This window comes from Manis javanica, chromosome 4 (assembly GCF_040802235.1).
Source record: "Manis javanica isolate MJ-LG chromosome 4, MJ_LKY, whole genome shotgun sequence".
NCBI lineage: Eukaryota > Metazoa > Chordata > Mammalia > Pholidota > Manidae > Manis > Manis javanica.
In genome coordinates, this window is record NC_133159.1 from 101743883 (window position 1) to 101770268 (window position 26386).

Below are 26386 nucleotides of genomic sequence, written 5' to 3' on the forward strand. Positions count from 1 at the left end.
GGAGGCATGGATAAGTGGCACCTCTGAGGGTTAAGCCACTGCCTCACTATTCTACCTGAATGTACCCTGTCCAAAAGTTCCATTCTCTGTTTCAGACATTTGGCCCTGGTGCCTGGAGAACCACAGATTCAAATTTGGCTATGTTCCCAAGCTCTTTATAGAGCATATGTGAGATGCTCCCTGAGGCACCTGCAGCCAGGGTTGAGTCTCCTTCCTGTGTCCAGAATTAGCTTAATTCACCTTGCAGTTGTAAGCAAGCAAGATGAATACCTAGGAGTTGGGATAATGATAACATCCTAAAAAGATGAACTCATTAATAATTAGAGTAATGAAAGGGTAGCCAAAATAATACTCATGTTTATTTAGTATCTGTCATTTGAGGACAATGGGGTGAGCCACTGATGTCAACTCATGAATCTTCCCTACACTTTCATGAGGGAGAACAAGGCAGGGGTCAGGTACCAAAAAGCCAGAAGGTTAGTCAGGGAAGAATTACTGTAGAAGGGGAAGGTCTGAAAGATGTAACTTTGAATGTCAAAGATGGGTGGGTATCCCTGGGAAGGAGGACACCAGCAGGCCCTTTGCCTCCTGGGCATTTGCTCAGCCCTGATGCTGCTTCCTACTGATCACTTTTTCTTTTGCTTTTTTCTACTCATGACTTCTGTTCTTTTGTAATTACTCTAACCCCTAGTTTTCCAAAGTGTGCTCTGATGTTTATTGATAAGTATTATTTTTAAAAGATTATATTTTCATAACATTGGGTCAATCACAATCAGATTTCTTTACCTTTAGGACTTTAATAAGCTAATATGCAGAGTGAATATCCCAGAAGAGTATATATTAGGTTGAACCATTTAAAATTAGTGGTTTTGTAGGTCAACAGCAATTGAACATTGGCAATTCCATATGGTCCAACCTAACATTATTCAGCATTTCCAAACTTGCTTGATTATAAGACTTTTCTGGGGGAAAATTTGTTACGATATCAGTGTCCTCAGAATTCCCTTTGGGAACCATTGTCTTGGATACTCAAATATAAAGTGTTAGGTGCCTGAATCATGTATGTTGTTTGGACTATGTGATGCTGAGATTCAATAGGATAATGGGGGGCAGACAGATGGGGGCATCCTGTCAGGACTGGGGCTGAGTCTTCAGAAAGGGTGGGCCAATTTGCATTTCCCAATCTAGTAAAAGTGAAGAAATGTACATTATTTTATAGATTTATAGCTGCTGAAGTATTAAGGGTCAAGGATTTTTTTGTCTGTAAAACTGCTTTAAAATATTTAGTTTTACTACCCAAAGGGTCAATGGAAGCAGAATATGAAAGGGTCCACACTCTATTAATAGCTAAGTAAAAAATTATTTGCAGATGGGCTTGAAAAGGGCAAAAATAAAAAAGAAAATAGTCATCTATAATGATAGAAGCTTGAATGACTTTTGTTTCCTCTTTTCAAAATTTCCTTAAGTGTTATTGTTATACTGTTTTACAGTTTTAAAAAAATCCTACCAATTACTCCTTAGGCTTTGAGTCCCACAACGTCCTCTGGGAAAATCCCAGTGCACTCCCCTCCCATTCTTCCCAGGTGGGAAAGTGTCATCAAAGAGAAGATGACCTTCTAGCCAGGACTTTGGTAAACTATATGTCTCTGTCCACCTCACTGAACTGGGTGGAGCTGAGACCTAAGGGATGGGTAAAGCATTACCTCCTGATGGCCCCTCTGCCTCCCCATCTAGGTGAAGGTCCAGCCCACCCATATAGATCTCAAAATCTACAGGCTTTCCAAGCATCCAATGGCTATTGTATGAAGTCTGTGTTTTAAGTTGATTTTTTGAAGTTTTGAACACGACTCTACAGCAACACTACTTATAAATGATGAGTGGCTTTCTCAGCAAGGCCTCAAAAACCTATTGAATCCCAGTGTTTCAGAAATACTGTACATCGATAATGAGAAAGAAAAAAAGCAGAGAGTATGTAATGACAGCTCCAGTATGGGGTGCAGAGACTTTGGTGGGCTAACTTGGGAATCTAATTCTCATTCATAAAGCTACGTCCATGGGGAAATGTCCTCCTGGTCCTCCTTGGGATGTGCTCCCACAGCCCCGCAGCAGCCTGTTGTTAGGAGGTGAGGTTTGTCATTGTCAAGGGAATCTTATACTCAGGACTCCAAACAGAGCCTGGCCTGCAGGAGAGACTCTCAGGACTTCACGGAGGCAGGGTAAGCGAGGGGCACCCTCTCCGCAGGGCTTGGCCAGGAGTCCATTTATGTAAGGAACATTCTGGAGTCCTGTTTCTTCTCTCCCTGGTCAGCTCCTGAATCAGCCTGTTCTCAGGCTCTGGGCCAGCAGCAATCCGTAAGCCCACCCCAACATTCCTTGCAGGGTGTCCTGAGGGGCTGATCCGAGGGAGCGCCCAAGAGCCCCCGGAGTTCTTGTCGGGAGGACCCACAGAGTGGGGCCCAAGGCAGAAGTGACCACAGTAGGGGCTTGAAGTTTGACTGGCTTTTGCTGAATTGCCGTGACCCTATATTAAGGTCTTTAGACACAGACCCCCCCTCCCATCCCCTACCCCACCCAAGGTCACCGGAATGATAACCATGACTTTCCCATCAACTCTGGCTTCTGCTCTCTTAGCTGCGAAGAGGATCTCTAAGGCTTGGTTCCTCTTTTAAAAAGGGAAGAAAAAAAGAAGATAAGAAGCAGTTTCCCTCGACAGGTAGAAGCTGGAACCAAAGATCTGCTTCTTCTAGACTGAAGTGATTCCTTGTCTAACTATACCTTACTGAAGGGCTTCCCACCGGGACCTACCTGGAAACCTTATTCCAGGCTTTGAGGGCTGTTCTGGCATTTAGAAGAAGCTCCCTCTCACTAGCACTCGTTAGAACACGGCTGACCCTACCAGGCCTTACAGGACTTTATCCTGACCCTGAAGCTTATGCCAACCACTTTAAAGGATGATTGTCCCTGTTCTGTCACATTCTGAGTCAATCATTAAATATAGAAGATGAGTGGAAGGATATGTCCTCCTACAGGACCCAGGTTTCCTGGAGGCAGAGCCTGGTGGTTTTGAGTTATGTGGGGCAGCAGAGGAGGGAAGTGGCCACCACTGGCCCCGAACCAGGTGCAGAGAAGCAGAGGCCACCTCTAGGGACTGGACCAGTGCCACAGGGGGAGGGGAGAAGGCAGGAAATCAGGAAAGTGTGATGTCGTGGAAACCAAGAGAAGAAAGTGTCTCGGGAAGGAGGTAGTGGGGCATCTGTGTGGAATGCCATTGTGGAAGCAAGTCAGAAAGGAACAGCGATGTCAACATTAGGTTTGGCATTGTACAGAATATTTTGGTACAGTGGGGACAAAATCCAACTAGAGCCATGGAGGGGAGAATAAAAATAGAAGAATACATGGTTCACAATAAGTGTCTGCTAAGTGCTTTATATATATTAATGAATAGCATTCCCATTTTACAGATGAGGAACCCAGGCACAGAGAGAATGAATAACCTGACTAAGGCTGCATGGACAGAAGGTGGCAGAGGAGGCTCGAGTCTGTGCCGGGAACCACATCTCACTTCTCTTCAGCACCTGCAAACTGATGATCAGAAAGTGGATTCGCTGAGAAGGCAGCAGAGAGTGGGGGAGAGTTGGAGAGGCTGTGAGGCTAATAGGGTTTTTCTTTTTAAGACAGAAAACACTAATGGGTGGGTTGCATGCTGACAAGGATAACAGGAGCAGAGGAAAGACTGAGGATGCTGGCTGGAGGAGGTGTTGGGGAGTAGGTGAGATGGGAAGGACCCCCCGGGTCCAGGGCACAAAGGGGTTGCCCTTTGATAAGAGCTGGGCACGGCCACCGAGACCAGGAGGGAAGGCTAAGGGAAAGAGCATAGATGAGGGTAGCAGGTAATTCTGGAAGTGAAAAGATGAAGGAGTATCTGTCTGACAGCTGCTATTTTCTCAGTGAAAGATAAAGCAAGGTCATCACTGAGCCTGGGGCCAGGGGGAGCAGGGCTTGCGAGGGGATTGAAGAGGAGTGAGATGGCCGTGTTAGGTGGGAGGTGACAGGAAACACGGTGAGGAGCCCACAGGAAGCTAGGAGGGACAATTCAATATCCCTGAATGTTACGGCTGCTCTATTTCTCAAATCCTTCCATGGTTTTTATTCTATGAAATTTTTCATTCTACATCTGCAGAAAAAGAAAAAAAGGGAAACCATCTGCCCTTTCTCCCAGCTGCTGTGCTGGGAGTAGTGGGAATACATTTGGAAGGGATGTGTTAGTAAATCTGAACCATTCCAGGCAGATGATCTGGGATTGTGGAAAGCTAATATAAAGAGAAATATAACCTGGATTTCTTACCTGCAGAAGTGTCATGTTTTTTCCTTTGTTTTCATCAAAGCCCATCTGTCCCTCTTTAGAACATTTCTTAAGGAGAAATGTGGAATGATAAATGATCCTGGGTGAAGTTTATCTTAATCTGGATTAAAGCCGAATGCTTTCCCCGAGGCACCGAGGAGCCCAGAGAGAACGCCAGGGCGGGTGTTCCGTCCGAGCGCGCTGTGCACCAGCACCTGGACAGCTGGCCAACACCGCGCTGGGCCCACCCGCAGGGGCCGGGATTGGCAGTCCGCAGCGGGGCGAGAGCATTTGCGTTTCTAACGCCTGGGGACTAGCGCCGCTGCTGGGCAGGAGACAGACCTCTGAGTACTGAGTAGTGCCACCTCAGGCAGCCAAAGATTTTCCCTTGTCTCAGAGAACAAGGACTAGAAAAGAAGTTATCTCAAATCCACTGAAATCCCAGAAGAATTTGGACCCAGAGGTCCCTTCAATCCAGCTGCTACTGCTGGACTTGTCGTTCCTCCCCTCCCCTCCAAATCAGTTAATTATTCTGTAAAAACAATGGGAGGGAATAACTGAGTAACAGTAATACTTAAGGTGCTACCTGCATGCAGGGTGCTGCTCCCTTTACACGTATAAACTTGTTTAGTCTTTACAGCTACACTGAGGAAGGTACTACTATTAACCCCAGTTTACTGCAGAGGACATGAAGTCACAGAGAGGTTAAGTAACTTACTTGAGGTCACCCAGGTAGCAAGTGGAGAGCTGGAGTATGAACACAAGTCAGACTAACTCCAATATCAACGTTATTTCTGCTTCTTGGTATGTCAGAGGTTAATATGGATGAAGCTTTGTCTCTTAGATTTAGGAGTCTCTGATGTTTGGATAAATAGTGGTCATCGGGGTCCAATGCAGTTTTTAGCTAGGGTCACTGGGCCACATAGGATCATTGAAAGAACTCTGTTATTTTTCTGTTCTTTCTCTGTTGCATAATTTATTTTTATCATGTCAGAGATAAAATGAGGGGGTGTACTGACTTTCTGAATTTTCAAGCTCTGGAAGTATATAATTCTTGCTGAGTTTTAGCCACTTCTTGCTTCTGTACTCACACGTCCAGAGCATCTACCTGAAACAGCACACACTAGGGGCTGATGACCCCCAGGCTCCAGCCTGTTCTGGGGAGAGCTCTCTCCTTGGCTGCCAAGAATTCATGTGCCCTGCCAGGTCACTTGTCCTGGAGGAAGTGAGTTTTGCCAGTGATGCTGTAAGTGGCAGGAAATGAGGCAGAGCAGCTAGAAAGATAATTTTCTAGTAAAAGCCAGTTTAGAGGCCTAGGAAGGAATTAGTTGGCTCCTGCCAGTGGCTGGCCAGAAGACACTGAACAAGTCATCTTGCCTCAGTATTTGCATCTCTGAAATGGAGGCATTAGGAGTGCGGAGTGGTTTAGCCAGTTAACCCCCAGTGCCTGGTCATAGCTCCATAGCTCCAACTGCCCCCAAAGGTTGTGGCTCTTGATGTCAATGGTGCCTCGTCAGGAAGATCTGAGCTTGTACACAGAGGGCCTTGTAGGTACACAGAGGGACCTCCAAGACTCACCTCACTCCCCTTAATGCTCGATACTGGAAGAGCCACACATTTATTCTAAACCGTAGTCAGCCTCAGGTTTAGAGAAGGATTGAATTTCAGACTCATAGACAACAAAAGGTGAGATGGACTTGGTTTTCTTTTTCAAGATGAGTGTCTAGAAAACCCACTGGATATTCTCCAGAGTGTTGTTAGAGTTAACTGTCTTTAAGAGACTCCAGTGCCAATTCATCTAAAACATACTTTCACTAGACCCCTTACTTCAGGAACAGGAAAGCTAGTGGATTCATGGAGTAAGGTCAACAAATTCTAGTGAGAGCCTCTTGGGCATTGTAGGGGGAGCTGAAGGTAATGAGTCTAGCAACAGCTCACATGCACAGAGCTCTTAGGATGTGCCAGGTGCATAATCATTACATCATTCACACAACCCTAGGAGTTAAATACTCTTACCAGGCCTTTTTATAGATAGGGAAATCAAGGCTCACAGAGGATAAGGGTTCAAGGTGGCATGAGGATTTGAACCCAGGCAGCCTGATTCCAGACCCAGATGCACAGCCATGGTGCTCCCCTGACCCCCCTACAACAATGAACAAGACAAAGGTCAAACCCCCAGGACCTGACTCCATTAAGGGAAGCAGACATTCACCAGGAACAGATAGATATTCATCAACTGGCTGACCATGAACATAAAAGGAAAAGTTGAATGAAACCGGTAAGATCCAGAAAGACTTCATTCAAAGTGGCAGTGCTAGTTGAGCTGAATATTGAAATAAATGAGTAAGATTGCATCAGATGGACATGAGGAAAAGGTGCCATGTTTAGAAGGTAATGTGCTCCTGATGGGGGCAGAGACACAGGTATCACCTGTTTACATCTTTCTTCCAATGTACAGTTTATCTCACTTTCCAGTTTCCTGTTCTGTTCATGGGATGGGCTCTGAAGGCCCTGCAACCTCACATTTATAGGCTCAGAAAGGCTGATAGTTGGGCCCATCTTCTTACATCTCGGTGGGATTTCAAGTGTCAACGTGGCCTGTGCTGAGATGTTTCCCAGGCCAGGCCTCTGGCAGTAAATTTTTTCACCAGAGAAGCTTTTATTGGGCTACCAAGCACCATTTCCTCCGGAAAAAGTCATAGCTTTGCTTGAGCCAGCCACCCTTGAAAGCCACCCCTTGAAAACTTGGGTACAATAGGAAACCAAGATTCCAGAGCAAAGTTCCCTGAGGCCTCCTGTCTAGCCTCCTTCATTCTGTTTCTTCCACCTCTCTCTGGTAAAAACATTCTTGCTCCTTCTCCACTAAGGATCTTCCTTCTTTTGGCATGTTTTCATCGATCCCATTATCGTTGGTAATTCTCCCCGGAATTTCTCCTCCATCTTGAAAGCTTCAAGGAGGTCTCTTCAGATAGAAGAGCCAGAATGGGACAGATGAAGAACCCAGGGAAAAGGAAGGAAAGAAGGAAAAAAAGAGGGGAGTGAGGGAAGGATGGAGGAAAGGAAAGCAGAATACCAGCTTGAAGTCCATGCCAACTGGGCCTCACTTCTGCTATGCCTGTGTCTCTGATTTCTGGGAGGAGACCTACCAGATGTTTCAGGAATCTGATGCTCTCTGCTGACTGTGCACACTCAATGCACCCATGATCCCTCGACTTCAACCTAGACTGGGAGGATCCCTGCCCCTTCTTGGCTTCATTTGGGTGCAGGGTTTCCTTAGCAGCTTGTCCTGCTCATTTTCTTGGCAAAGCCACACGAGTTCTGCTTCAATGATGCACAGGCCCTATTCTTGTCTGTGATGGATCTCCCTATCAGTGCCAGGCATGAGTGGGTGCATAGAACACCCTCCCAGCCCTGGGTGTTCAGTGAGATGTGGCTTTGTCAGCACCTGGGAGACTTGTCCTGGTCTCTTTATACCTCTCCCACCTTTGACTCTCTCAACTCTTTCACTATTTCTCCTCTGCCTACCCTTTAAAGTTGGTGTTCCTCAGCTTCCAATCCCTGGCCCGTTATTCCTCCTTCTCTGTGCCCTCCTTACAAGACATCCTGGTGACCCTCCCCTGCCTGTGAGTCACTGGCTCTCAATCGCTGTCTGCAGCTCTGGGCTCTCCAAGACGCAGCCTCAGGCCTCCCACTGCCTGCCCACCGTCTCTCTCTGGAGGTCCCAGGGGAACCTCGAATTCACCCAGGGCCAGAGTTAGCTGTCCTCTATCTTCCTTCTTCTCCAATTCACTCTGTCCAGTCCAGAAACATGTGGGTCATTCCAGCCTCTGCCCTGTGCCTAATCCACTCCTGTTCTGGGCCACCATACCTGTTCCTGTTTATTCATCAAATATCACCAATGTTAAGTTCTAAGTATTTCCTGAATGGATTTTCCCCCTCTAGATCCCTGCCATCCTTCTCAACGTCAGGTCTTTATCTTTCCTTATACTTCTGACTGCAACCGTTTCCCTACTATCCATTCTCACATCCACTCTCCATGCTGCTTCTGGAGCAACCCATCTAAGATGAAAACCCCCGAGATTCCCTTGTTTGACAGGCTTCAATGGCTCCTCAAAACCCACAACAAATTTGTAGCTCGGAGCCTGGTAGGTAAGATTGGCTCCACCTCTTCAGACTCACCCCAGCACTCCCTTCCTCACACTTACATGCTGATACAGGGTAGCTTGTAGCTTTCCAACACCCTGTGCTGGTTCCTGAATTCCATTCTACTCTAGTCTAGCCTGTTCTCTCTTCCTAGAGTGCCCTTCCTACTCTTCTTCACCTGGGCCACACTAACTGATACTTCAAGACTTGGCATAGCCGTTGCCTAGCTCAGGAAGCCTCCCCCAGAGGCTTCAGTTAAGGCAGTGCCTGTTGCATCCTATCCTTATTATCTCATGACTTATGAACAGTGTGTGGGAATTATTTGCTTCCCTGGTTCTCCAGATCCTGCTTGCCACTGAGCCTGCCCATTGACCCTCTTCCTGACAGCCTCTTTGCACAAAGGACTTGTTGCCCTTGTAGTTTGTCACTGCTTTTGCAATTGCAAAGCATTAATAGCTAAGGAAGCATACTGGGGCCAACAAGAGGGGCCTCTGTGGATTCTCCTGGGTCTCTAAAGAGTGGGGCATCTGCATTTTGAACATCCAGCTAATCCTCCCACAAACCAGTCAGGCTGGTTGTAATGTATTCTTAGATAGCCCACATGTCCATCCTTGGGACAACAAAGCCTCTTGTTGAATGAACAGTGTTTCACATTCACGAACCAAGATGAAGGAATGGGGAGGGGAGAGCTGGGATGGGCAGGGAGGGGAGGCAAGCACGGCACAGTGGGTGGGGGGAGGAGCTTGGGTTTCAGAGTTCGGTAGAGTGGTTTCAAATCCTTCCATGCTGTGTGGCCTTGCGCATGTGACTTAACTTCTTTGAGGAGATGAGTAACCCTCACAGGCTGCTGCGAGCACTCAAGGAGGCTACTAGAAGGCACCTAGCCCAGGGAAGGAGAGAGAGGGTGCTGGCAAAGTTCTAGTTCCTCTGACATAGGTGCTTCCTGGGACATGCTTGCAGGGCAGGAAAGTCCAAATGGTAGCCCCCCCACTGGCCCTTCTCCAGGGAGCAGAGGGTCCCCGTGGGGCACAGCAAGGGGGATGCTGCTCAGTGGCTCTGCTGGTCCCATGCAGACACTCGGCTCCTGCCGCAGGACCGGCTGTTTCAGACGATGTGAGTGAGGGAACTGGTGTTCTGTTTTAAGGAAGAAGATTTCCTAGGCTGCCTCTGGGAAGTTACTCTCTCGGGCTCTTAACAAACTTCACTGTTAATCTGAGGCTTCCTCTCCTCCCTCCCTCCTTTCCTTTCACTGGAAAAGATACAAACAACCCCTAGAACCAGAGTTTCCTGTTTCCCTAAATGCTGTCATGAGCTGGTCTGACACTGAATCACCAACCATTTCAGGAAAACCCTTTATTCACTTTCCATCTCTTTACCTTCCAGAAAGGTAAGTGACGTCTTTAGGGAAAAATAGGCAGCTAAAGGCCGCTCAGTGAGAGGAACAAAAGGTGAATGATGGGACTCCCCTCGCCTCTGGGGGGTCAGGCCTGCCCGCAGACCCTCTCCCTCTCAGCACTGAGCTCTCCATCTTCTCGGCCCCACTAACCTACTCCCCCAGCAGCGTTTCCCACAGTCACTCACTCCTCTCCTGTTGATTTTTTATGTCCTTCCAACCCCGTCCAAGGCCCAGGGTGGGCAGACTCCAGCTTTAGCAAAGCTCTGTCCTCTCAGAAGCAGCCTCAGGGGTCTCCTCTCCATGGGCCCCCTGGAAAACTGGGGACGCCGTTCTGGAGGTAGGGGGCGGAGGGGGAGTGTCGGTGTGAGTTACCCGGCAGGCCTGAGAAGCCCCGCTCCTAGAGAAGGGTCACCGCGTGCTCACCTCCTTCATCCTGGGGCCTGCAGAGAGGGACCCTTGCTTCCCACTCATCATCAGCACTGATTCCCCTCATCCAACAGGCAACCCCATGCCAGCCTGCTTACGGCCCCAAGAACCTTGATGTCTCAGTGGAGTCCCCAGCCTGGCGCACACCACTTCCAGCAGGTGTAGCCCTTCATGGCTGAATACCAGCCTCACCCTGAGCAGGTGCCCTGCCTGGCTGGGGTGTGATGTTAAGTCAAATCAAGTTAGGCTGTTGTCTGGCCAGGCTCCCACCAGCCCCATGCTGTATCAGATAAGGGTAGAGGTGGGAACCTGTGGGACAGCCTAGCAGTCTGCAGTACCGCCAAAAGACCTCACCCCATTCCCTTCCCCCATAAGGGTAGAGCAGAGTGTACTACCTCCAGAAGATGATCTGCCCCAGGGAAGCCATGGCGAGGGGAAGGGTCCCTTCCAGCAGGTGCTGGGCGCTGGGGTGACTGGAGCTGCTGCTGCCCTCCCAGGGCCGTGACTCAGCCGGCTCTGGTGTGCTGGCCTTAAATAGTGTGCGCAGGCTGGGAGTGCTGCATGCAGCTGCGGAAGGCTCAGGTATGAGGAAGCAGCACTACTGTGCCAAAGTCCCTGCAGGCACAGGGGTGCCCCCCACCCAAGCCAGCCAGGAGGCTGGGCCCACAGAGCTGCCTTTCCAGGTGAGAGGGTGAGAAGTAAGAGCTTCCCAGACCCCCTGCCTCAGGGCTTGTATTCAGCACACGTCTTTTCCTCCTGACTCTGTGGAAGGGAGCCCTAGGGACAGAGGTTAAATCTCCAAATACGAAAGGACTGGAACAACTCCAAGTGTTAGGGCTGTGCCTGGAAGCTGGGGGCCTGGGAGTCCCTGTCCCTGGGGGTGGCTGATGCCCAGGCAGAGGCTGGGTCACCACTGGTGTGTCTCTTGTGAAGGAGATTCATGCTGAGAGACCTCAGAAAGGCTGTGAGCTGAAAGGACAGGAGCTCTGAGCTTGCCCTTAGGGACAGAGCCTGCCTCGGGCCCCTGAGACTGCCCACCTGGGAGTGCAGATCTCTTCCGGTTGCATTTCGGTGACAGGGTGAGAGGGTCTGCCCTGCCAACTTCACAATTATTTTGAGACTCTGAAGAGACACTGACTGCATTGCATAGAAGCCATTACTGTGGGGTGAGTGGATTAGAAAAACTCATCTCTGACATTTCACCCAGCACTCAGATTTCCAATGAGACAGGAAGTTCTTAAGGCATAAAGCTCACTCTTTCTGCATTTTTTCATCCATTCCCTCCATATGCCAGAGAGGTAGTCCGGAGAGTACTCATCTCTTCACTGGCAGACTGGTCTACCAGTCCTGGCTGACTGACTGTGGATTTCAGGGTAAAGGTGCCCCAGGACTTCCGCAGAATGATTCCCGTGTTGGTGTGCAGGCTACTAAAATAAGCCTGGAGTACAGCTGGGAACAGAAGGGAGACCGGGGTGGTGGGGAGAAGACAACAGAGGAAGTGTGATTTAGCAATGAAGAGATTGTTAGAGTCAACCCAAGCCAGGTCCAAATTCTGGGGCCTTAATTAATCATGTGACTTCAGGAAAATGACCTTTCTTGCGGGCACCTCTTCCTGGGTGGGAGTGAGGAAGGTTCCTTCCCCTTCCCCAGAGTAAGTAAAGGGGCAGCCCTTGGGGCCTCTGGAGCTTTCATGCTTACTGAACCCTTCCCTGGTCTGGGGAGCTTGGAGGAAGTGGGGGCGGTGATTTCAGTAATTCCTAGACATATGACCCTAACCCAAAGGCACAAGATTTCTGCCCAGCCCCTCAAAAGCCTTATAAAGAGTCGCCTTATTTCAGATACCCTGGCATCCATCATCACTACAGGATGTGCCCTGGAGGAAAACCCAAACAACGCACTGAGATGACCCCAGGTGAAAGGTAAAGTGGCCATTGGGCAGCTTGTCCAGAGCTTGTCCAGGAGCCCACCGGCCGCCAGAGCAAGCACTGCCAGGCAGGGCTGTGCGGTGCGGAGCATCCTGTGCCTCTGGAGCAGCAGAGATATGGCTCTGGTTTTGACTCCAAAACCTGAAGAGAAACGCACATAAAACAATGGAAAACAACAGACTAATATTGCAAAATGGTGAACTAGCATAAAAGTGTGTGTGTGTGTGTGTGTGTGTGTGTGTGTGTGTGTGTGTGAGAGAGAGAGAGAGAGAGAAAAAGAGAGAGAGAGAGAGAGAGGGAGAGAGAGGGAGAGAGAGAGAGAGAGAGAGAGAGGGAGAGAGAGATCTGATCTCCCCAGGATTTGAGAGCCTCGCCTGACACTTTCTTCTCTGAGAAACGCCAAGTGCCTCCCACTCTGTCCCGAGCCCAGACCATTTTTCTTCACTTGTCCTGTAAGTGACAGAGTTCTCTGTGATTCTGTCCTCCACTTTCTCTGATCGCAGCATGCAAATCCCCTGGGTGATCTTGTCAGCTACTCTGCCTCAACTGCCCCTGTGTCTGAAGTGGCCGGTGTCTGTATCCCGACTCCCACCGGAGCTCCAGCCCCACACATCCAGATGCTTCGTGGACATCTCCACTCGCTGTCCTCCAGGGACCACAGAACCGAGCACGTCTAAGCTAGGATGCTCCATCTTCCCTCTCTAACCCTGCTGCTCCTCCCGGGTCACACCTATTGGAAAACGGCAGCATCACATGCCAGACTGCTCCAGAGATCTGAGTGTCCCCCTCTACTCTCTGTCCCCACAGCCCCTAGTCACCCAGTCACCTGGAGCTCTCCTAGTCTTCCCTGTGCTCCCCAAGTCTCCTGGGTCTTCCTCCTTGTATCAGTTTGCTCAGGTTGCTCTAACAAAGTGCCGCAGACTGGGTGGCTTAACGGGGATTTATTTTCTCACAGTTCTGGAGGCTGAAAGCCCAAGACCACAGTATCAGCGGGGCTGGTTTCCTCTGAGGCCTCTCCCTTTGGTCTGAGGATGGCCACCTTCTCCCTGTGTCTGTACATGGCTTTTCTTCTGTATGTTGCTGTGTCCAAATGTTAGGAGCACAGCAGTCATACAGGACTATAGCCCACTCTAATGACCTTGAACTTAATCACCTCTTTAAGGGCCCTGTCTCCAAACACAGTCACATTCTGAGGTTCTGGATGTCAGGGGTTAAGCCTATGAATTTTTTCAGGGGGGAGCATGATTCAGCCCATAACACTCCTTTAAGCCTCCCAAATTCATCCCCTTCTATCCCCAACAGTATCACCTGTATTCAGTCCTTCATCACTTCTCATTTGAAGTGAATTAGCAAACAGTCTCATGTTTCATTGTCCTACCCCCCGACTGCCTCTATGTGTGCCAATCTACCCAGTTCTGCCATAGTGATTTTTCTAAAACGCAAATCTGATCAGGCCACTTCCTGGGTCAGAATGATCAGTGGTTCCCCAGTGCCTGCGGTGGGGCCTCGGCCCACCTCACCAGATTTTGCCCTTACATCTCTCCTTCTCACTCTGTATCAGGCTGGCTGAGCTCCTTTGGGTTTCTCCAAAATCCTTCACTCTCCCAGGCCACTCTGCTTGTGTATGCATTGCTCTGTCTTTCTGGAATCCATCCACTGCCCTTTTCTTGTCTGATACAAATTCCATGGGCAACTTGGCCTGACCACTTCAAGCCGGCACGGCAGGTGCTGTGCTCTGGACTCTCATGGGAACCTCATGCCTCCTTCTGTGTTACTTGTGACTGCTGACTTGTATGCCTCCTTCACTGGACACTTCCTAAAAACAGAAAAGTTGTCTTATTTATTATTCTCACACTAGCATAAGGCATACACAGAGTAAGAGATCATTGCCATGTTTGTTGAATAAATGCACATTTTTCTTTCACAGCACACAGTGATAGCACTGTTCTCTGTTTATGCATCAATCTCATCACTAGTCTGTAAGCAGCTAGAGGATAAAATCTATGCCCCATTCATCTTTGTGTCATCAGGGCCTAGCACCATGCCAGACACATGAAAAGGGCGCAGTAGTGTGTGATGGATGGGTGAGTAGGGATCAGCTTGGGGCTATGATATGTCAGCCACTTTCTGGAGGATGTGTCTTGGGAGCTGGATTGATGCTATTAGAAGCAGGAGAGGATAAGGTGCATTTGGGATGGAGGAATAATTTAGGATTAGGACAAAAGGTAAAGCAGATGTGTGAAGCAAACACAAATTCTGTTTTCTCCTTGTCAGTCTTGAGGAGAGAGAGAGAGAGAGAGACCAAGACTAACTTAGCATATCTGGACCGAAAAGGTCTTCTCATGAATTAAAAAAAAAATTCTTTTAACAGCCCAGTCACTGAAGCTCTCTTTTCCCATCAAGTATCTGCATATTTCCTTGTGTCCCAGCTTGAAGTTTCCCTCAGAGCCTATCCTGGCTGATAGAAAGCACCCATTTAAGTTTGGGGCTTTACCCTTTTCCCAGAAGGCCATGAGCTTGTGTGATCCTTACTATAAACCTGTGGGGTGAGAAAACTGTGTCTCAGAGATTCAGGGATTTATATAAGGTCAGTATTTTCATTTTTCCCAGGCCTACGTGTGTATGGATGGAATCATAGTACTGAAAATAACAAAGATTTCACTAGCTCTCGAACCTACCTTCTCAGGTGGAACCTCCAGCTGTCTACAGGTTTTACCTTTGAGAGTCTCACGCCATGTTACAAAGGTTCCAAGAAAAGAAAATTGTGAGATTCTTCCATGGAAGGCCCCCAAGGAATCGTGCCTTTGTCTGCCTAAACTTTGTACTCTCCACTCCCACACTGACTCTGGGTTTGGCTACTGGTACATTAGCAAGTATTATTCAAGGAGAGGCCTGGAAAGTGCTTGGGTTTGGGGCTGCCCTCTCTGGCTGCCAAGGACTCTTCTGCCACCTTATGACTAAGCCCGTGGAGCACAGAGGAGCCATCCCAGCTGAGGCCCCCTACACCAGCCAGTCCCCAGGCAACCTGCCAGCTGACTGCAACCATGTGAATGACCTCAGTTGAATAGAAGAATCACCAGTTGAGCCCAGCCTAAATTACTGACCCACACAATCATGGACAAATAAAGGAATTGTTGTCTTAAGCCACAATTTTGGGGGAGGTTTGTTACATAAGCAATAGATACACTGTTGTTTCAACTTATTCTGCTCCATGTTTCTCTCTGGTGGTCACTGCCTCTACAGTCACTTCGGATGACATCTCACTATTATTACTACTGCTGGACCTGCTAAGTCAACCCTAATATCTACAGCAAAAATGCTATCTTGATTCCTAATTGGAATAGTGTTCCATGGGGTACTCAGCATGCTAAGACAGGTTGCATATGCACACACAGACACACACATACACGCACATGTGTGCTCTCACACTAATGTCTCACAGTTTAAAATAGAACGTTGTTGAATCTGCCTTCAGGAAGGAAATAAAGAGGGTCCCTCACTTACCCAAAGCTACCACTACACCCACACCTCTAGACCTTTTTGTCATGTTTCAGGATTTCTCTTATATACTAGTACACTCTAAGGCCAGCTCTGAGAAAGACCCAGCGGTCAGCAGGGCTTTGGGACCTCATGAGACCCTGCGAGAGACAAAGAGGTCTCGTAACACTCAGCAGAGCTGGGAAAAGCAGACCTTGTGGTCTTAATACAGAAAATTTCAAAAAAGGCTAATTGAAAGGGATGCTGACATATAGCAAAAAGTTAAGGAGCTATCATTTTGTCTGAGACTTTGACTTTCTTTTGCTAATTGTTAGTGCTCTCTTATTAAGAGCGAGCTGGGGCTCATCTTCAGCCAGGCTGGGGACCAATACCCGGCAGACGGCCATGCTTGCTCTCCGTTCTCCCTCCCTCATCCTTCAGTGAAAGCCTCAGGCATGGATTTTTGGCAGTCCTGCCCATAAGCATACAAGTTCACAGGTTTCTGTGACCCCTACTGTCATCACAAATTCACAGTGTGCTGAGTCCCTGGTCAGCCAGCTCCACATTCAGTACTGCCCCCACCCCACCCTCTGTTCATGGAAGACATCGCTGCCTGGCCATGGGTGCCTTCCGTGCCAATCTGCTGCGGCACCACAAACCCTTTCAAAATAGCGTCTAAGCAGCCCCTACCAGGCAGCTGGAGATTCCCCTGTTTATTTGCTAGGGCCGCCATCACAGAATACCGCCAACTGGCTGGCTTGAACAGCAGACAATGATTGTCTCAGAGCTGTGGAGGTGGGAAGCCTGCAGTCAAGGTGTCGGCAGGGTACGTTCCTTCTGTGGGCTGCAAGGGAAGGATTTGTCCCAGGCCTCTTTCCTTGGCTTATAGCTGGCTGTCTTTTACATATGTATTCATAGCATCTCCCCTCTGTACATGTCTATGTCCAAATTGCCCTTTATTGTTAGGATACCAGCCAGATTAGATTAGGATTCATCTTAATGACCTCATTTAACTTGATTACCTTTGTGAAGACCCTATCTCTAAGGTGACATTCTGAGGTACTGGGCTGGGAGTAGTACTCTTACATATCTTTCTAGGGAGACACAGTTCAACCTGTAATGGTCCCTTAGGTGAGGCCCACTGTTCCTCCCTTTCTTTACTCTGCTATTCCAGACTACACATGGACCCTCTACACTGAGCAGGACACAAGGTCGGGGGGAAAAGGTTGGGTGTGGGGCTCATTTGCATGTGTAACCGCAGATGAGGTTCCTGACCCAGCTGGTGAGACCCAGCCTGCTTCAGGCTTCATGTGCGTCCTTTCCCAAAACTGCACATTAACAGAAAGGATAATAATGAAAGACTGAAAAGTTGTTCCCAAATACTTTCTATTCTTCATCAGTACAGGCTTATACTTTTCCATCCCATTGGCATCAGGATCAGTTGTGTGACTCACTTTAGCCAATAAAATGTGATTGTAAGGGAAGCTATATCAGGCACTGTGTGCATGCATGGTTGTGGCCTCTGTTCTGTGGGACACTGGCAATGTTCTAGATGGAGGGTGGTTCACCAGCTTTACCCAGGTGTCTGAATAAAGTTGGTATGGAGCAGAAATTACACCAAACCATGATGGATATATACAGGAGTTTGAAATAAATCTTTCTTGTTAAAAGCCACTAAGTTAAAGTGTTGTTTGTTACTGGATGTAACTTTGCCTATCCTGACTGATAAAACAACTTCCCAAATAGAGGACTACCTGTTAATTAAGAATATCAATGGGCAGTGAACACAACATTAAATTCCAAATGGATTAATCTTTAAATGTAATTGATGGAGCCATAAAAGCACTAGAAGAAAACAAGAATTATCCTCACAACCTTAGAGTGGGGAAGGGCTTTCTACCTTTGACTCAAAATCTAGAATTCATGAGAGAAAAGACTGACAAACAGTATCATATAAAAATTAAAAACTGCATAGAGAAACAAACAACAGTAACACTAAGGAAAAGAACCAAAAGCCAAAATAATCCTGTAAGTGTGATATATTGTTTTCAAAAAACAGCCACAAAGTTCTGCCCTTAGGTTTCCTTCCTACACTGACTCCAGCCTTTGCCACGTGATTTGCTTTGGCCACTGGGACAATAGCAGATGTGATGCAAGCAGGGTTAAAAACTCTTGGGTACAGGTTCTTGCTCTCTTGCTGTTTCTTGGAACCTGCAACTGACAGGAGAAGAAGGCTAGGCTAGCCCGATAGATGTTTGTGATCTCTGCTACCTCTACTAATAGCCGGTCAGCCTCCAGAGTGAGGCCATCAAGCACTGGCTGACTTTAAAGCATAGTGAGCCCAACTGACACCTCATGAAACAGAGATGAACTATCTCAGCTGAGCCCAGACCACAGCATCACGAGCAAATGATTGCTGTGTCAAGCCATTAAGTGTGGGGATGGTTTCTTAGACACATACGCACAAATAACGGATGCAGTAAGTAAAATGAAAAGGCAAATGATGACTTAAGAAAGTTAGTTGCAACTTATATCACAATCAGAGGACTTATTTTTCTAATATAAAATTTCCTTATATAAATTTCCTTTATATAACATAGAAGACCAACAACCCAATGGGAAAATGAGCAAAGGATATGAACATATAGCTAACAATAAAGAAAATACAAACAGCTTTATAAAAATATGAAAACATGCTCAATCTCATTCATAATAAGGTAAATTCAATTTACAACTACATTAGGATGCTATTTTTACCTATCAGATTGGCAACAGTACAAGGGTTTGATGCCACACTGTGTTGGCACGGCTATAGGTAAACAAGCACTCTCAGACATTGCAAATGGGACTATAACCTGACATAGGGCAACTTGCCAATAGCTATGAAAATGACAAATGCACAAATTGACCCAGTAATTATACTTCTAGCAATTTATCTTACAAATGTACTCACACACAAAAGACATATGTACAAGATTATTCACTCCACTATTGTTTGTAATAGCAAAGGACTAGCAGCAACCTAAATGTCCATTAATAGGAAACTAGTGGAATGAATTATGGGACATCTACATAATGGAATACCACACAACTGTGAAAAATAAGAAAACTGTAATGTACTGATAGGAAAAAATATCCAAGATGTATTTATTGCTAAAAAATAAAGCAGCTTGTAGATACATATATATACATATTTAGATTTGCTTCTATATGTATAGAGACTCAGAAAAGGATATACAGCAAACTACTGAAGGATGCACAGGTTACTTATTGGATGTGGTGGAAAAAGATGGAGAGTGGACAGGAAGGAGAGGGAGACTTTTCATCATATAGCCATTTGTACTTTTTAATATTTGAAACTTATAATGTATTATTTATTTAAAAATTTAAATAATCAGATTAAATATTTAAGAAAGGGTAGAGCTTTGATGTAAAAAGTTGACCATAGAATGTAAAGAAGCTAAGCTCAGAGAGATTAGGTGTCTAAAGTTGCCCCTGCTTGCAGGTGGCAGAGCCAACTTCTGAGCACAGGTCTATTGGACTCTGAAGTTAGGAACTTGGGAAAGTCAAGGCTTCTCTAAACTTTAGTGTTCCCAACTGTGAAATGGGAATTACAGTTATGTCACTCCTGCCTACACACAAGACTGTTGGGAGGCTCATTCTGATGACTTCGTGCTTGTGGATGCTTTGAAAACCATGGAGGGCTCTAACCATGGAAGGTCAATCAATTTCCACAGGCTAGATGATGTACAACCATTTTTCTGGTCTCACTATTGCCAACATGAAGGGCTAGGTTCTTTACATACATTATCATTTCATCTGATCCTCATGACAAGTGTAGGGATTAAGTATTTTATCCCATTTTAGAGTTGAGGGTATTGAGACTCAGAGAGGTTTATTAATTTAGCTAGTATATGATACAAGTGGGATTTAAGTCAAAGTTTGTTTGACACTGAAGCAGTTGCCTCTTGCCTATTGGGAGGGGAACCATCCTCAGGAATGGGCTTCTTGCTGTCTGATGGGCACAGCTAGAATTCAGTCCCATTTTTAGATTTGCTTATGCAGTTCCCTGGATGGGTAGCCTTCTTTACTTCTCTCTCCTTGCCCATCCTTCCAGGTCTGTATCAGATCTACCCTTCCTTTTGAAGACTTTCATGACCCCATTCTTCAACAGTGGCTCTGTTTTCTCTAAATTCTAATTTCTTTTAATGCCTTAATTTTTAGTTTTATACACTTGGAGCATGCAGTTATCTTTTTGTGTGTTTATGTCTTATTTTCCTTAAATTATGTTTATTTCCCATGATCAGAAACTAACTCAGCTTTGTAAATGAGATAAAGTATCTAAAAAGCCTACCTTAGAGCTTGATGCATAGAAAATACTCAACCAAGGTGATTCTTTAGGTCTCTCGTACAACATCTGACAAAATGTCATGTGCGTGGCACCTGCTCAGCAAATGACTGCTCATTGAAAGTGTGACCATTTTCAGAGACCGTGGGACACACAAGGGAGAGGAAAACTTACTGTGAGAAGGCAAATGTCCAGAGAAGAGGCTGGCAATTAGATGGATTCCCAAGTGCTGGACAAAGTAATCAACTCCAGAGCTCTAGCCTGACAAGAAAATCAGGCCGCCTCACTCGGCGATGGCCTTCCGGAATGAGCAACGTACCTGTATCCCAACAGGTGGTCACAGACACAGATGTCTGAGGCTATTATCTACCCAGCCCAGATAACCTATAGCAGGCATGGCCCAGTGGTTGTGGAAGGACCCCTATGAATTGAGACTTACAGACGTATTGAAAGTGACCTTTTGTGCGTCAGAGATACTCACACATGGTATTTACTAACTTAATCTTCCCAACAAGCCTTGAGGTCAGAATGATCATCCCCATTTTATAGATGAGAAATCTTGGCCTCAGTTAGGTAGTGATCAATCTGCAAAGACACACACACCCCATCATCATCACTACCATGACACATCTTGGTTGAATCGGAATATTAGGAAATGATTGAATTGGATATGCTTACAGCCATGAGCAGAGTGACAGGAATAAGTTCCTAGAACATGACAAGCTACTGGCTTGGTCAATTTACCTTTCAACAAGACAGTTTGACAAAAGTTGGGCATAAAGAAGTGAATGACAGGAGTGGATGGAAACCTGACGGACTGATGATGACTGACATGTTAAACTCTAGTCTCCAAAAGTGTGATCCATAGGGAGGGGCTGTTCTAAGGATTTTAGGAGAACAAAAACATTTTACTAATTACCTCACATTCAAGCACTAGTGTATAACAAGCTCCATCACACAACCACAGCTGTTGTGTAACTGTTTCTGCCTGGATTAACCCTAGTTGGTTTTTATCCATTAGTAATGATACTTGAAACTTAATATAATTATGTGAAGTTCTACAAAATTTCATCTTGGAACAGGATATTATGGAGATTCTGACAAATGCATTAATAAATATCAGCAAAGTGTTTATGTGCACTTGGTCCCTGCTGGAACTTGTAGACCAAGCACGGACCATTCGAATTCCATAATTATGAGTAAAAGATTCAAGTGCCCACACCCAGGGATTTGTGGCCATGTGGCCCACTATTTAGAAAAACTAAGCCCCTCTACATTTGTTAAAGCCATCACATTTGGAATAAGTAATAACTTATTGTTACAGATTTAGGACTTCTCTCTTATTTCCTCTTCCTACTTCTAAGTTTCCTGAGCCTAAGATCACACTTTGTATAATTTCATATATGGGCTTGCTGTTATCTTTCAGGCCTAATTTCTAACCCTGTCACTTCCTATCAAGTCTCTGATTCCAGGAGGGTCAGAGAGTGTGGTGCCCATGGTTGGCATCCAGCCCACATCCTGCCCTTGGATTGGTCACAGGACACCCCATACACTGCCAGCTGCAGCCTGAGGTTGCCGTTGAACAGTGAGTGGGGTCTAGTTCCTTCAGAAACAGTGGATCCATTTACAGTATAAGGAGGGGAGGGGAAACTCTTTTAGAAATATATCAGGAAGTCGCTATTCAGGTTGATTAGGTTAGACAAACAGAAATCGGTTAATTGGCAGGAAAACACAAAGCCAAGCTGGAACCTCAAGCTAAAACCATGGTTTCAGGCGACTGTCTGTCACTCTCTGAAATCACAGCCTCAGAGCATTTCCTTTTTTCCATCAGAACTGAGGCTAATGACCTCTGCCAGGGCCTTGTAAATCACTCTCTTGCCCAAACAGTAAAGTTCTTATTGATTTCTCAGTTTGCCATTCATGAGCTGCAGGAAACAGACACCAAGCTGGCTTAACTGATGTCATTCCTCTTTTAATTTTTTAAAATTTTTTATTAAGGTATGATTAATATACATTCTTATGAAGGTTTCACATGAAAAAACAATGTGGTTACTACATTTACCCATATTATCGAGTCCCCACCCATACCCCAATGCAGTCAGTGTCCATCAGTGCAGCAAGATGCCAGAGATCCACTATGTCCCTTCTCTGAGCTACACTGTTCTGCCCGTGGTCCCCCACACCATGTGTACCAAACATAACACCCCTCAGTCCCTTCTCCCTCCCTCCCCACCCACCCTCCCACACCCCTCCCCTTTGGTAACCACTAGTCCCTTCTTGGAGTCTCTGAGTCTGCTGCTATTTTGTTCCTTCAGTTTTGCTTTATTGTTATACTCCACAAATGAGGGAAATCATTTGCATTTGTCTTTCTCTGCCTGGCTTATTTCACTGAGCTGAATGTCCTCCAGCTCCATCCAGGTTGTTGCAAATGGTAGGATTTGTTTCTTTCTTATGGCTAAGTAGTATTCCATTGTTTATATGTACCACCTCTTCTTTATCCATTCATCTACTGATGGACACTTAGGTTGCTTTCATATCGCGGCTATTGTGAAAAGTGCTGCAATAAACACAGGGGTGCATATGTCTTTTTGAATCTGAGAAGATGTATTCTTTGGGTAAATTCCAAGGAGTGGGATTCCTGGGTCAAATAGTATTTCTATTTTTAGTTTTTTGAGGAAGCTCTATATTGCTTTCCACAATGACTGAACTAGCTTACATTCCCACCAGCAGTGTAGGAGGGTTCCCCTTTCTCTGCATCCTTGCCAGCATTTGTTGTTCTTAGTTTTTTCAGTGATGGCCATCCTTACTGGTGTGAGGTGATATCTCATTGTGGTTTTAATTTGCATTTCCCTGATGATTAGTGATGTGGAGCATCTTTTCATGTGTCTGCTGGTCATCTGAGTTTCTTCTTTGGAAAACTCTCTTCTTATCTTCGGCCCATTTTTTAATCAGGTTATTTGCTTTTTGGGTGTTGAGGTGTGTAAGTTCTTTATATATTTTGGATGTCAATCCCTTGTCGGATCTGTCATTTACAAATATATTCTCCCATACTGTAGGATGCCTTTTTGTTCTGCTGATGGTGTCCTTTGCTGAACAGAAACTTTTCAGTTTGATGTAGTCCCATGAGTTCATTTTTGCTTTTGTTTCCCTTGCTCAAGGAGATGCATTCAGGAAGAGGTTGTATATTCAGGAGATGTTTGCCTATGTTGTCTTCTAAGAGTTTTATGGTTTCATGACTTACATTCAAGTCTTCGATCCATTTCAAGTTTACTTTTGTGTATGGGGTTAAACAATAATCCAGTTTCATTCTCTTACATGTAGCTGTCCAACACCAGCTGTTGAAGAGGCTGTCATTTCCTCATTGTATATCTATGGCGCCTTTACCATATATTAATTGACCATATATGGTTGGGTTTATATCAGGGCTCTCTAGTCTGTTCCATTGGTCTATGGATCTGTTCTTGTGCCAGTACCAAATTGTCTTGATTACTGTGGCTTTGTAGTAGAGCTTGAAGTTGGGGAGGGTAATGCCCCCAGCTTTATTTCTCCTTCTCAGAATTGCTTTGGCTATTTGAGGTCTTTTGTGGTTCCATATGAATTTTAGAATGATTTTCTCTAGTTCATTGAAGAATGATTTTGGTATTTTGATAGGAACTGCATTGAATCTATAGATTGCTTTAGGCAGGATGGCCATTTTGACAATATTAATTCTTCCTGTCCATGAGCACGGGATGTGTTTCCATTTATTGGTATCTTCTTTAATTTCTCTTAAGAGTGTCTTGTAGTTTTCAGGGTATAGGTCTTTCACTTCCTTGGTTAGGTTTATTCCTAGGTATTTTATTTTTTTTGATGCAATTGTTTTCCTGATTTCCCTCTCTGCTAGTTCATTGTTAGTGTATAGGAATGCCACCAATTTCTGTGTATTAATTTTGTATCCTGCAACTTTGCTGAATTCAGATATTAGATCTAGTAGTTTTGGAGTGGATTCTTTAGGGTTTTTTATGTACAATATCATGTCATCTGCAAACAGTGACAGCTTAACTTCTTCCTTGCCATTCTGGATGCCTTTTATTTCTTTGTGTTGTCTTATTGCCGTGGCTAGGACCTCCAGTACTATGTTGAATAGAAGTGGTGGAAGTGGGCATCCTTGTCTTGTCTCAGATTAAAGGAAAAGCTTTCAGCTTCTCACTGTTAAGTATGATGTTGGCTGTGGGTTTGTCATATATGGCCATTATTATGTTGAGGTACTTGCCCTCTATCCCCATTTTGTTTTTATTATGAATAGATGCTGAATTTTGTGAAATGCTTTTTCAGCATCTATGGAGATGATCATGTGGTTTTTGTCCCTTTTTGTTGATGTGGTGGATGATGTTGATGGATTCTTGAACATTGTACCATCCTTGAATCCCTGGAATAAATCTTACTTGATCATGATGGATGATCTTTCTGATGTATTTTTGAATTCGGTTTGCTAATATTTTATTGAGTATTTTTGCATCTATGTTCATTAGGGATATGGTCTGTAATTTTCTTTTTTTGTGGTGTCTTTGCCTAGTTTTGGTAGTAGAGTGATGCAGGCCTTATAGAATGAGTTTGGAAGTATTCCCTCTTCTTCTACTCTTTGGAAAACTTTAAGGAGGATCTGTATTAGGTCTTCACTAAATGTTTGATAAAATTTAGCAGTGAAGCCATCTGGTCCAGGAATTTTGTTCTTAGGTAGTTTTTTGATTACCAGTTCAATTTTGTTGCTGGTAATTGGTCTGTTCAGATTTCTGTTTCTTCCTTGGTCAATCTTGGAAAGTTGTATTTTTCTAGAAAGTTATCCATTTCTGCTAGGTTATCCAGTTTCTTAGCATATGCTTTTTCATAGTATTCTCTAATAATTGTTTGTATTTCTGTGGTGTCCATAGTGATTTTTCCTTTCTCATTTCTGATTCTGTTTATATGTGAAGACTCTCTTTTTTTCTTGATAAGTTTAGCTTGGGGTTTATCTATTTTGTTTATTTTCTCAAAGAACCAGCTCTTGCATTCATTGATTCTTTCTATTGTTTTATTCCTCTCAATTTTATTTATTTCTGCTCTAATCTTTATTATGTCCCTCCTTCTACTGACTTTGGGCCTCATTTGTTCTTCTTTTTCTAGTTTCATTAACTGTGAGTTTAGATGGCTGATATGGAATTATTCTTCTTTCTTGAGTTAGGCTTGTATTGCAATATACTTTCCTCTTAACACAGCCTTGGCTGTGTCCCACAGATTTTGTGGTAGTGAATTATTGTTGTCATTTGTCTCCATATATTGCTTGATCTCTGTTTTTATTTGGTCATTGGTCCATTGGTTATTTAGGAGCATGTTGTGAAGCCTCCACATGTTTGTGGGCTTTTTCATTTTCTTTGCATAATTTATTTCTAGTTTCATACCTTTGTGGTCTGAGAAACTGGTTGGTACAATTTCAATCTTTTTGAATTTGCTGAGGCTCTTTTTGTGGCCTAGTATATGATCTATTCTTGAAAATGTTCCATGTGCACTTGAGAAGAATGTGTATTCTGCTGCTTTTGGGTGTAGAGTTCTGTAGATGTCTGTTAGGTCCATCTGTTCTAATGTGTTTTGAGTACCTCTGTCTCCTTATTTTCTGTCTGGTTGATCTGTTCTTTAGAGTGAGTGGAGTGTTAAGGTCTCCTAGAATGAATGCATTGCATTCTATTTCACCTTTTAATTCAGTTAGTATTTGTTTCACATATGTAGGTGCTCCTGTGTTGGGTGCATAGATATTTATAATGGTTATATCTTCTTGTTGGATTGACCCCTTTATCCTTATGTAATGTCCTTCTTTGTCTCTTGTGACTTTGTTTGTTTTGAAGTGTATTTTGTCTGATATTAGTACTGCAACTTCTGCTTTTTTCTCTCTATTAGCTGCATGAAATATCTTTTTCCATCCCTTCGCTTTTAGTCTGTGTATGTCTTTGGGTTTAAAGTGTGTCTCTTATAGGCACCATATAGATGGGTCTTGTTTTTTAATCAAGTCAGTGACTTTATGTCTTTTGATTAGTGCATTCAATCCATTGACATTTAGGGTGATTATCAAAAGGTACATACTTATTGCCATCGCAGACTTTAGATTCGTGGTTACCAAAGGTTAACTTCCTTACTATCTAAGAGTCTAACATAACTCACTTAATATGCTATTACAAACACAATCTAAAGGTTCTTTTCTTTTTTTCCTCCTTTTTCTTCCCCCTCCATTCTTTATTTCTTAGGTATCATATTCTGTACTGTTTGTCTATGCCTTGATTGACTTTGGGGATAGTTAATTTAATTTTGCATTTGTTTAG

At 45.0% G+C, this 26386-nt stretch overlaps 1 protein-coding gene across 3 annotated transcripts in view; it reads right to left on the reverse strand.

Annotated features, from left to right (window-relative positions):
* The window catches only part of VTCN1 (V-set domain containing T cell activation inhibitor 1), a 111139-nt gene that overhangs the window by 59948 nt on the left and 24805 nt on the right, over positions 1-26386 (reverse strand). Inside the window, exon 1 of one of the 3 annotated variants that reach the window (XM_073234469.1) lies at positions 10703-10906. The exons of the other annotated variants lie outside the window; for them this stretch is intronic. Coding sequence (XP_073090570.1) covers positions 10703-10734 — 32 coding nt within the window. The 5' untranslated portion in view covers positions 10735-10906. Of the gene's footprint in view, positions 1-10702; positions 10907-26386 lie in introns of those variants that run through there. 3 annotated transcript variants of the gene reach the window in all.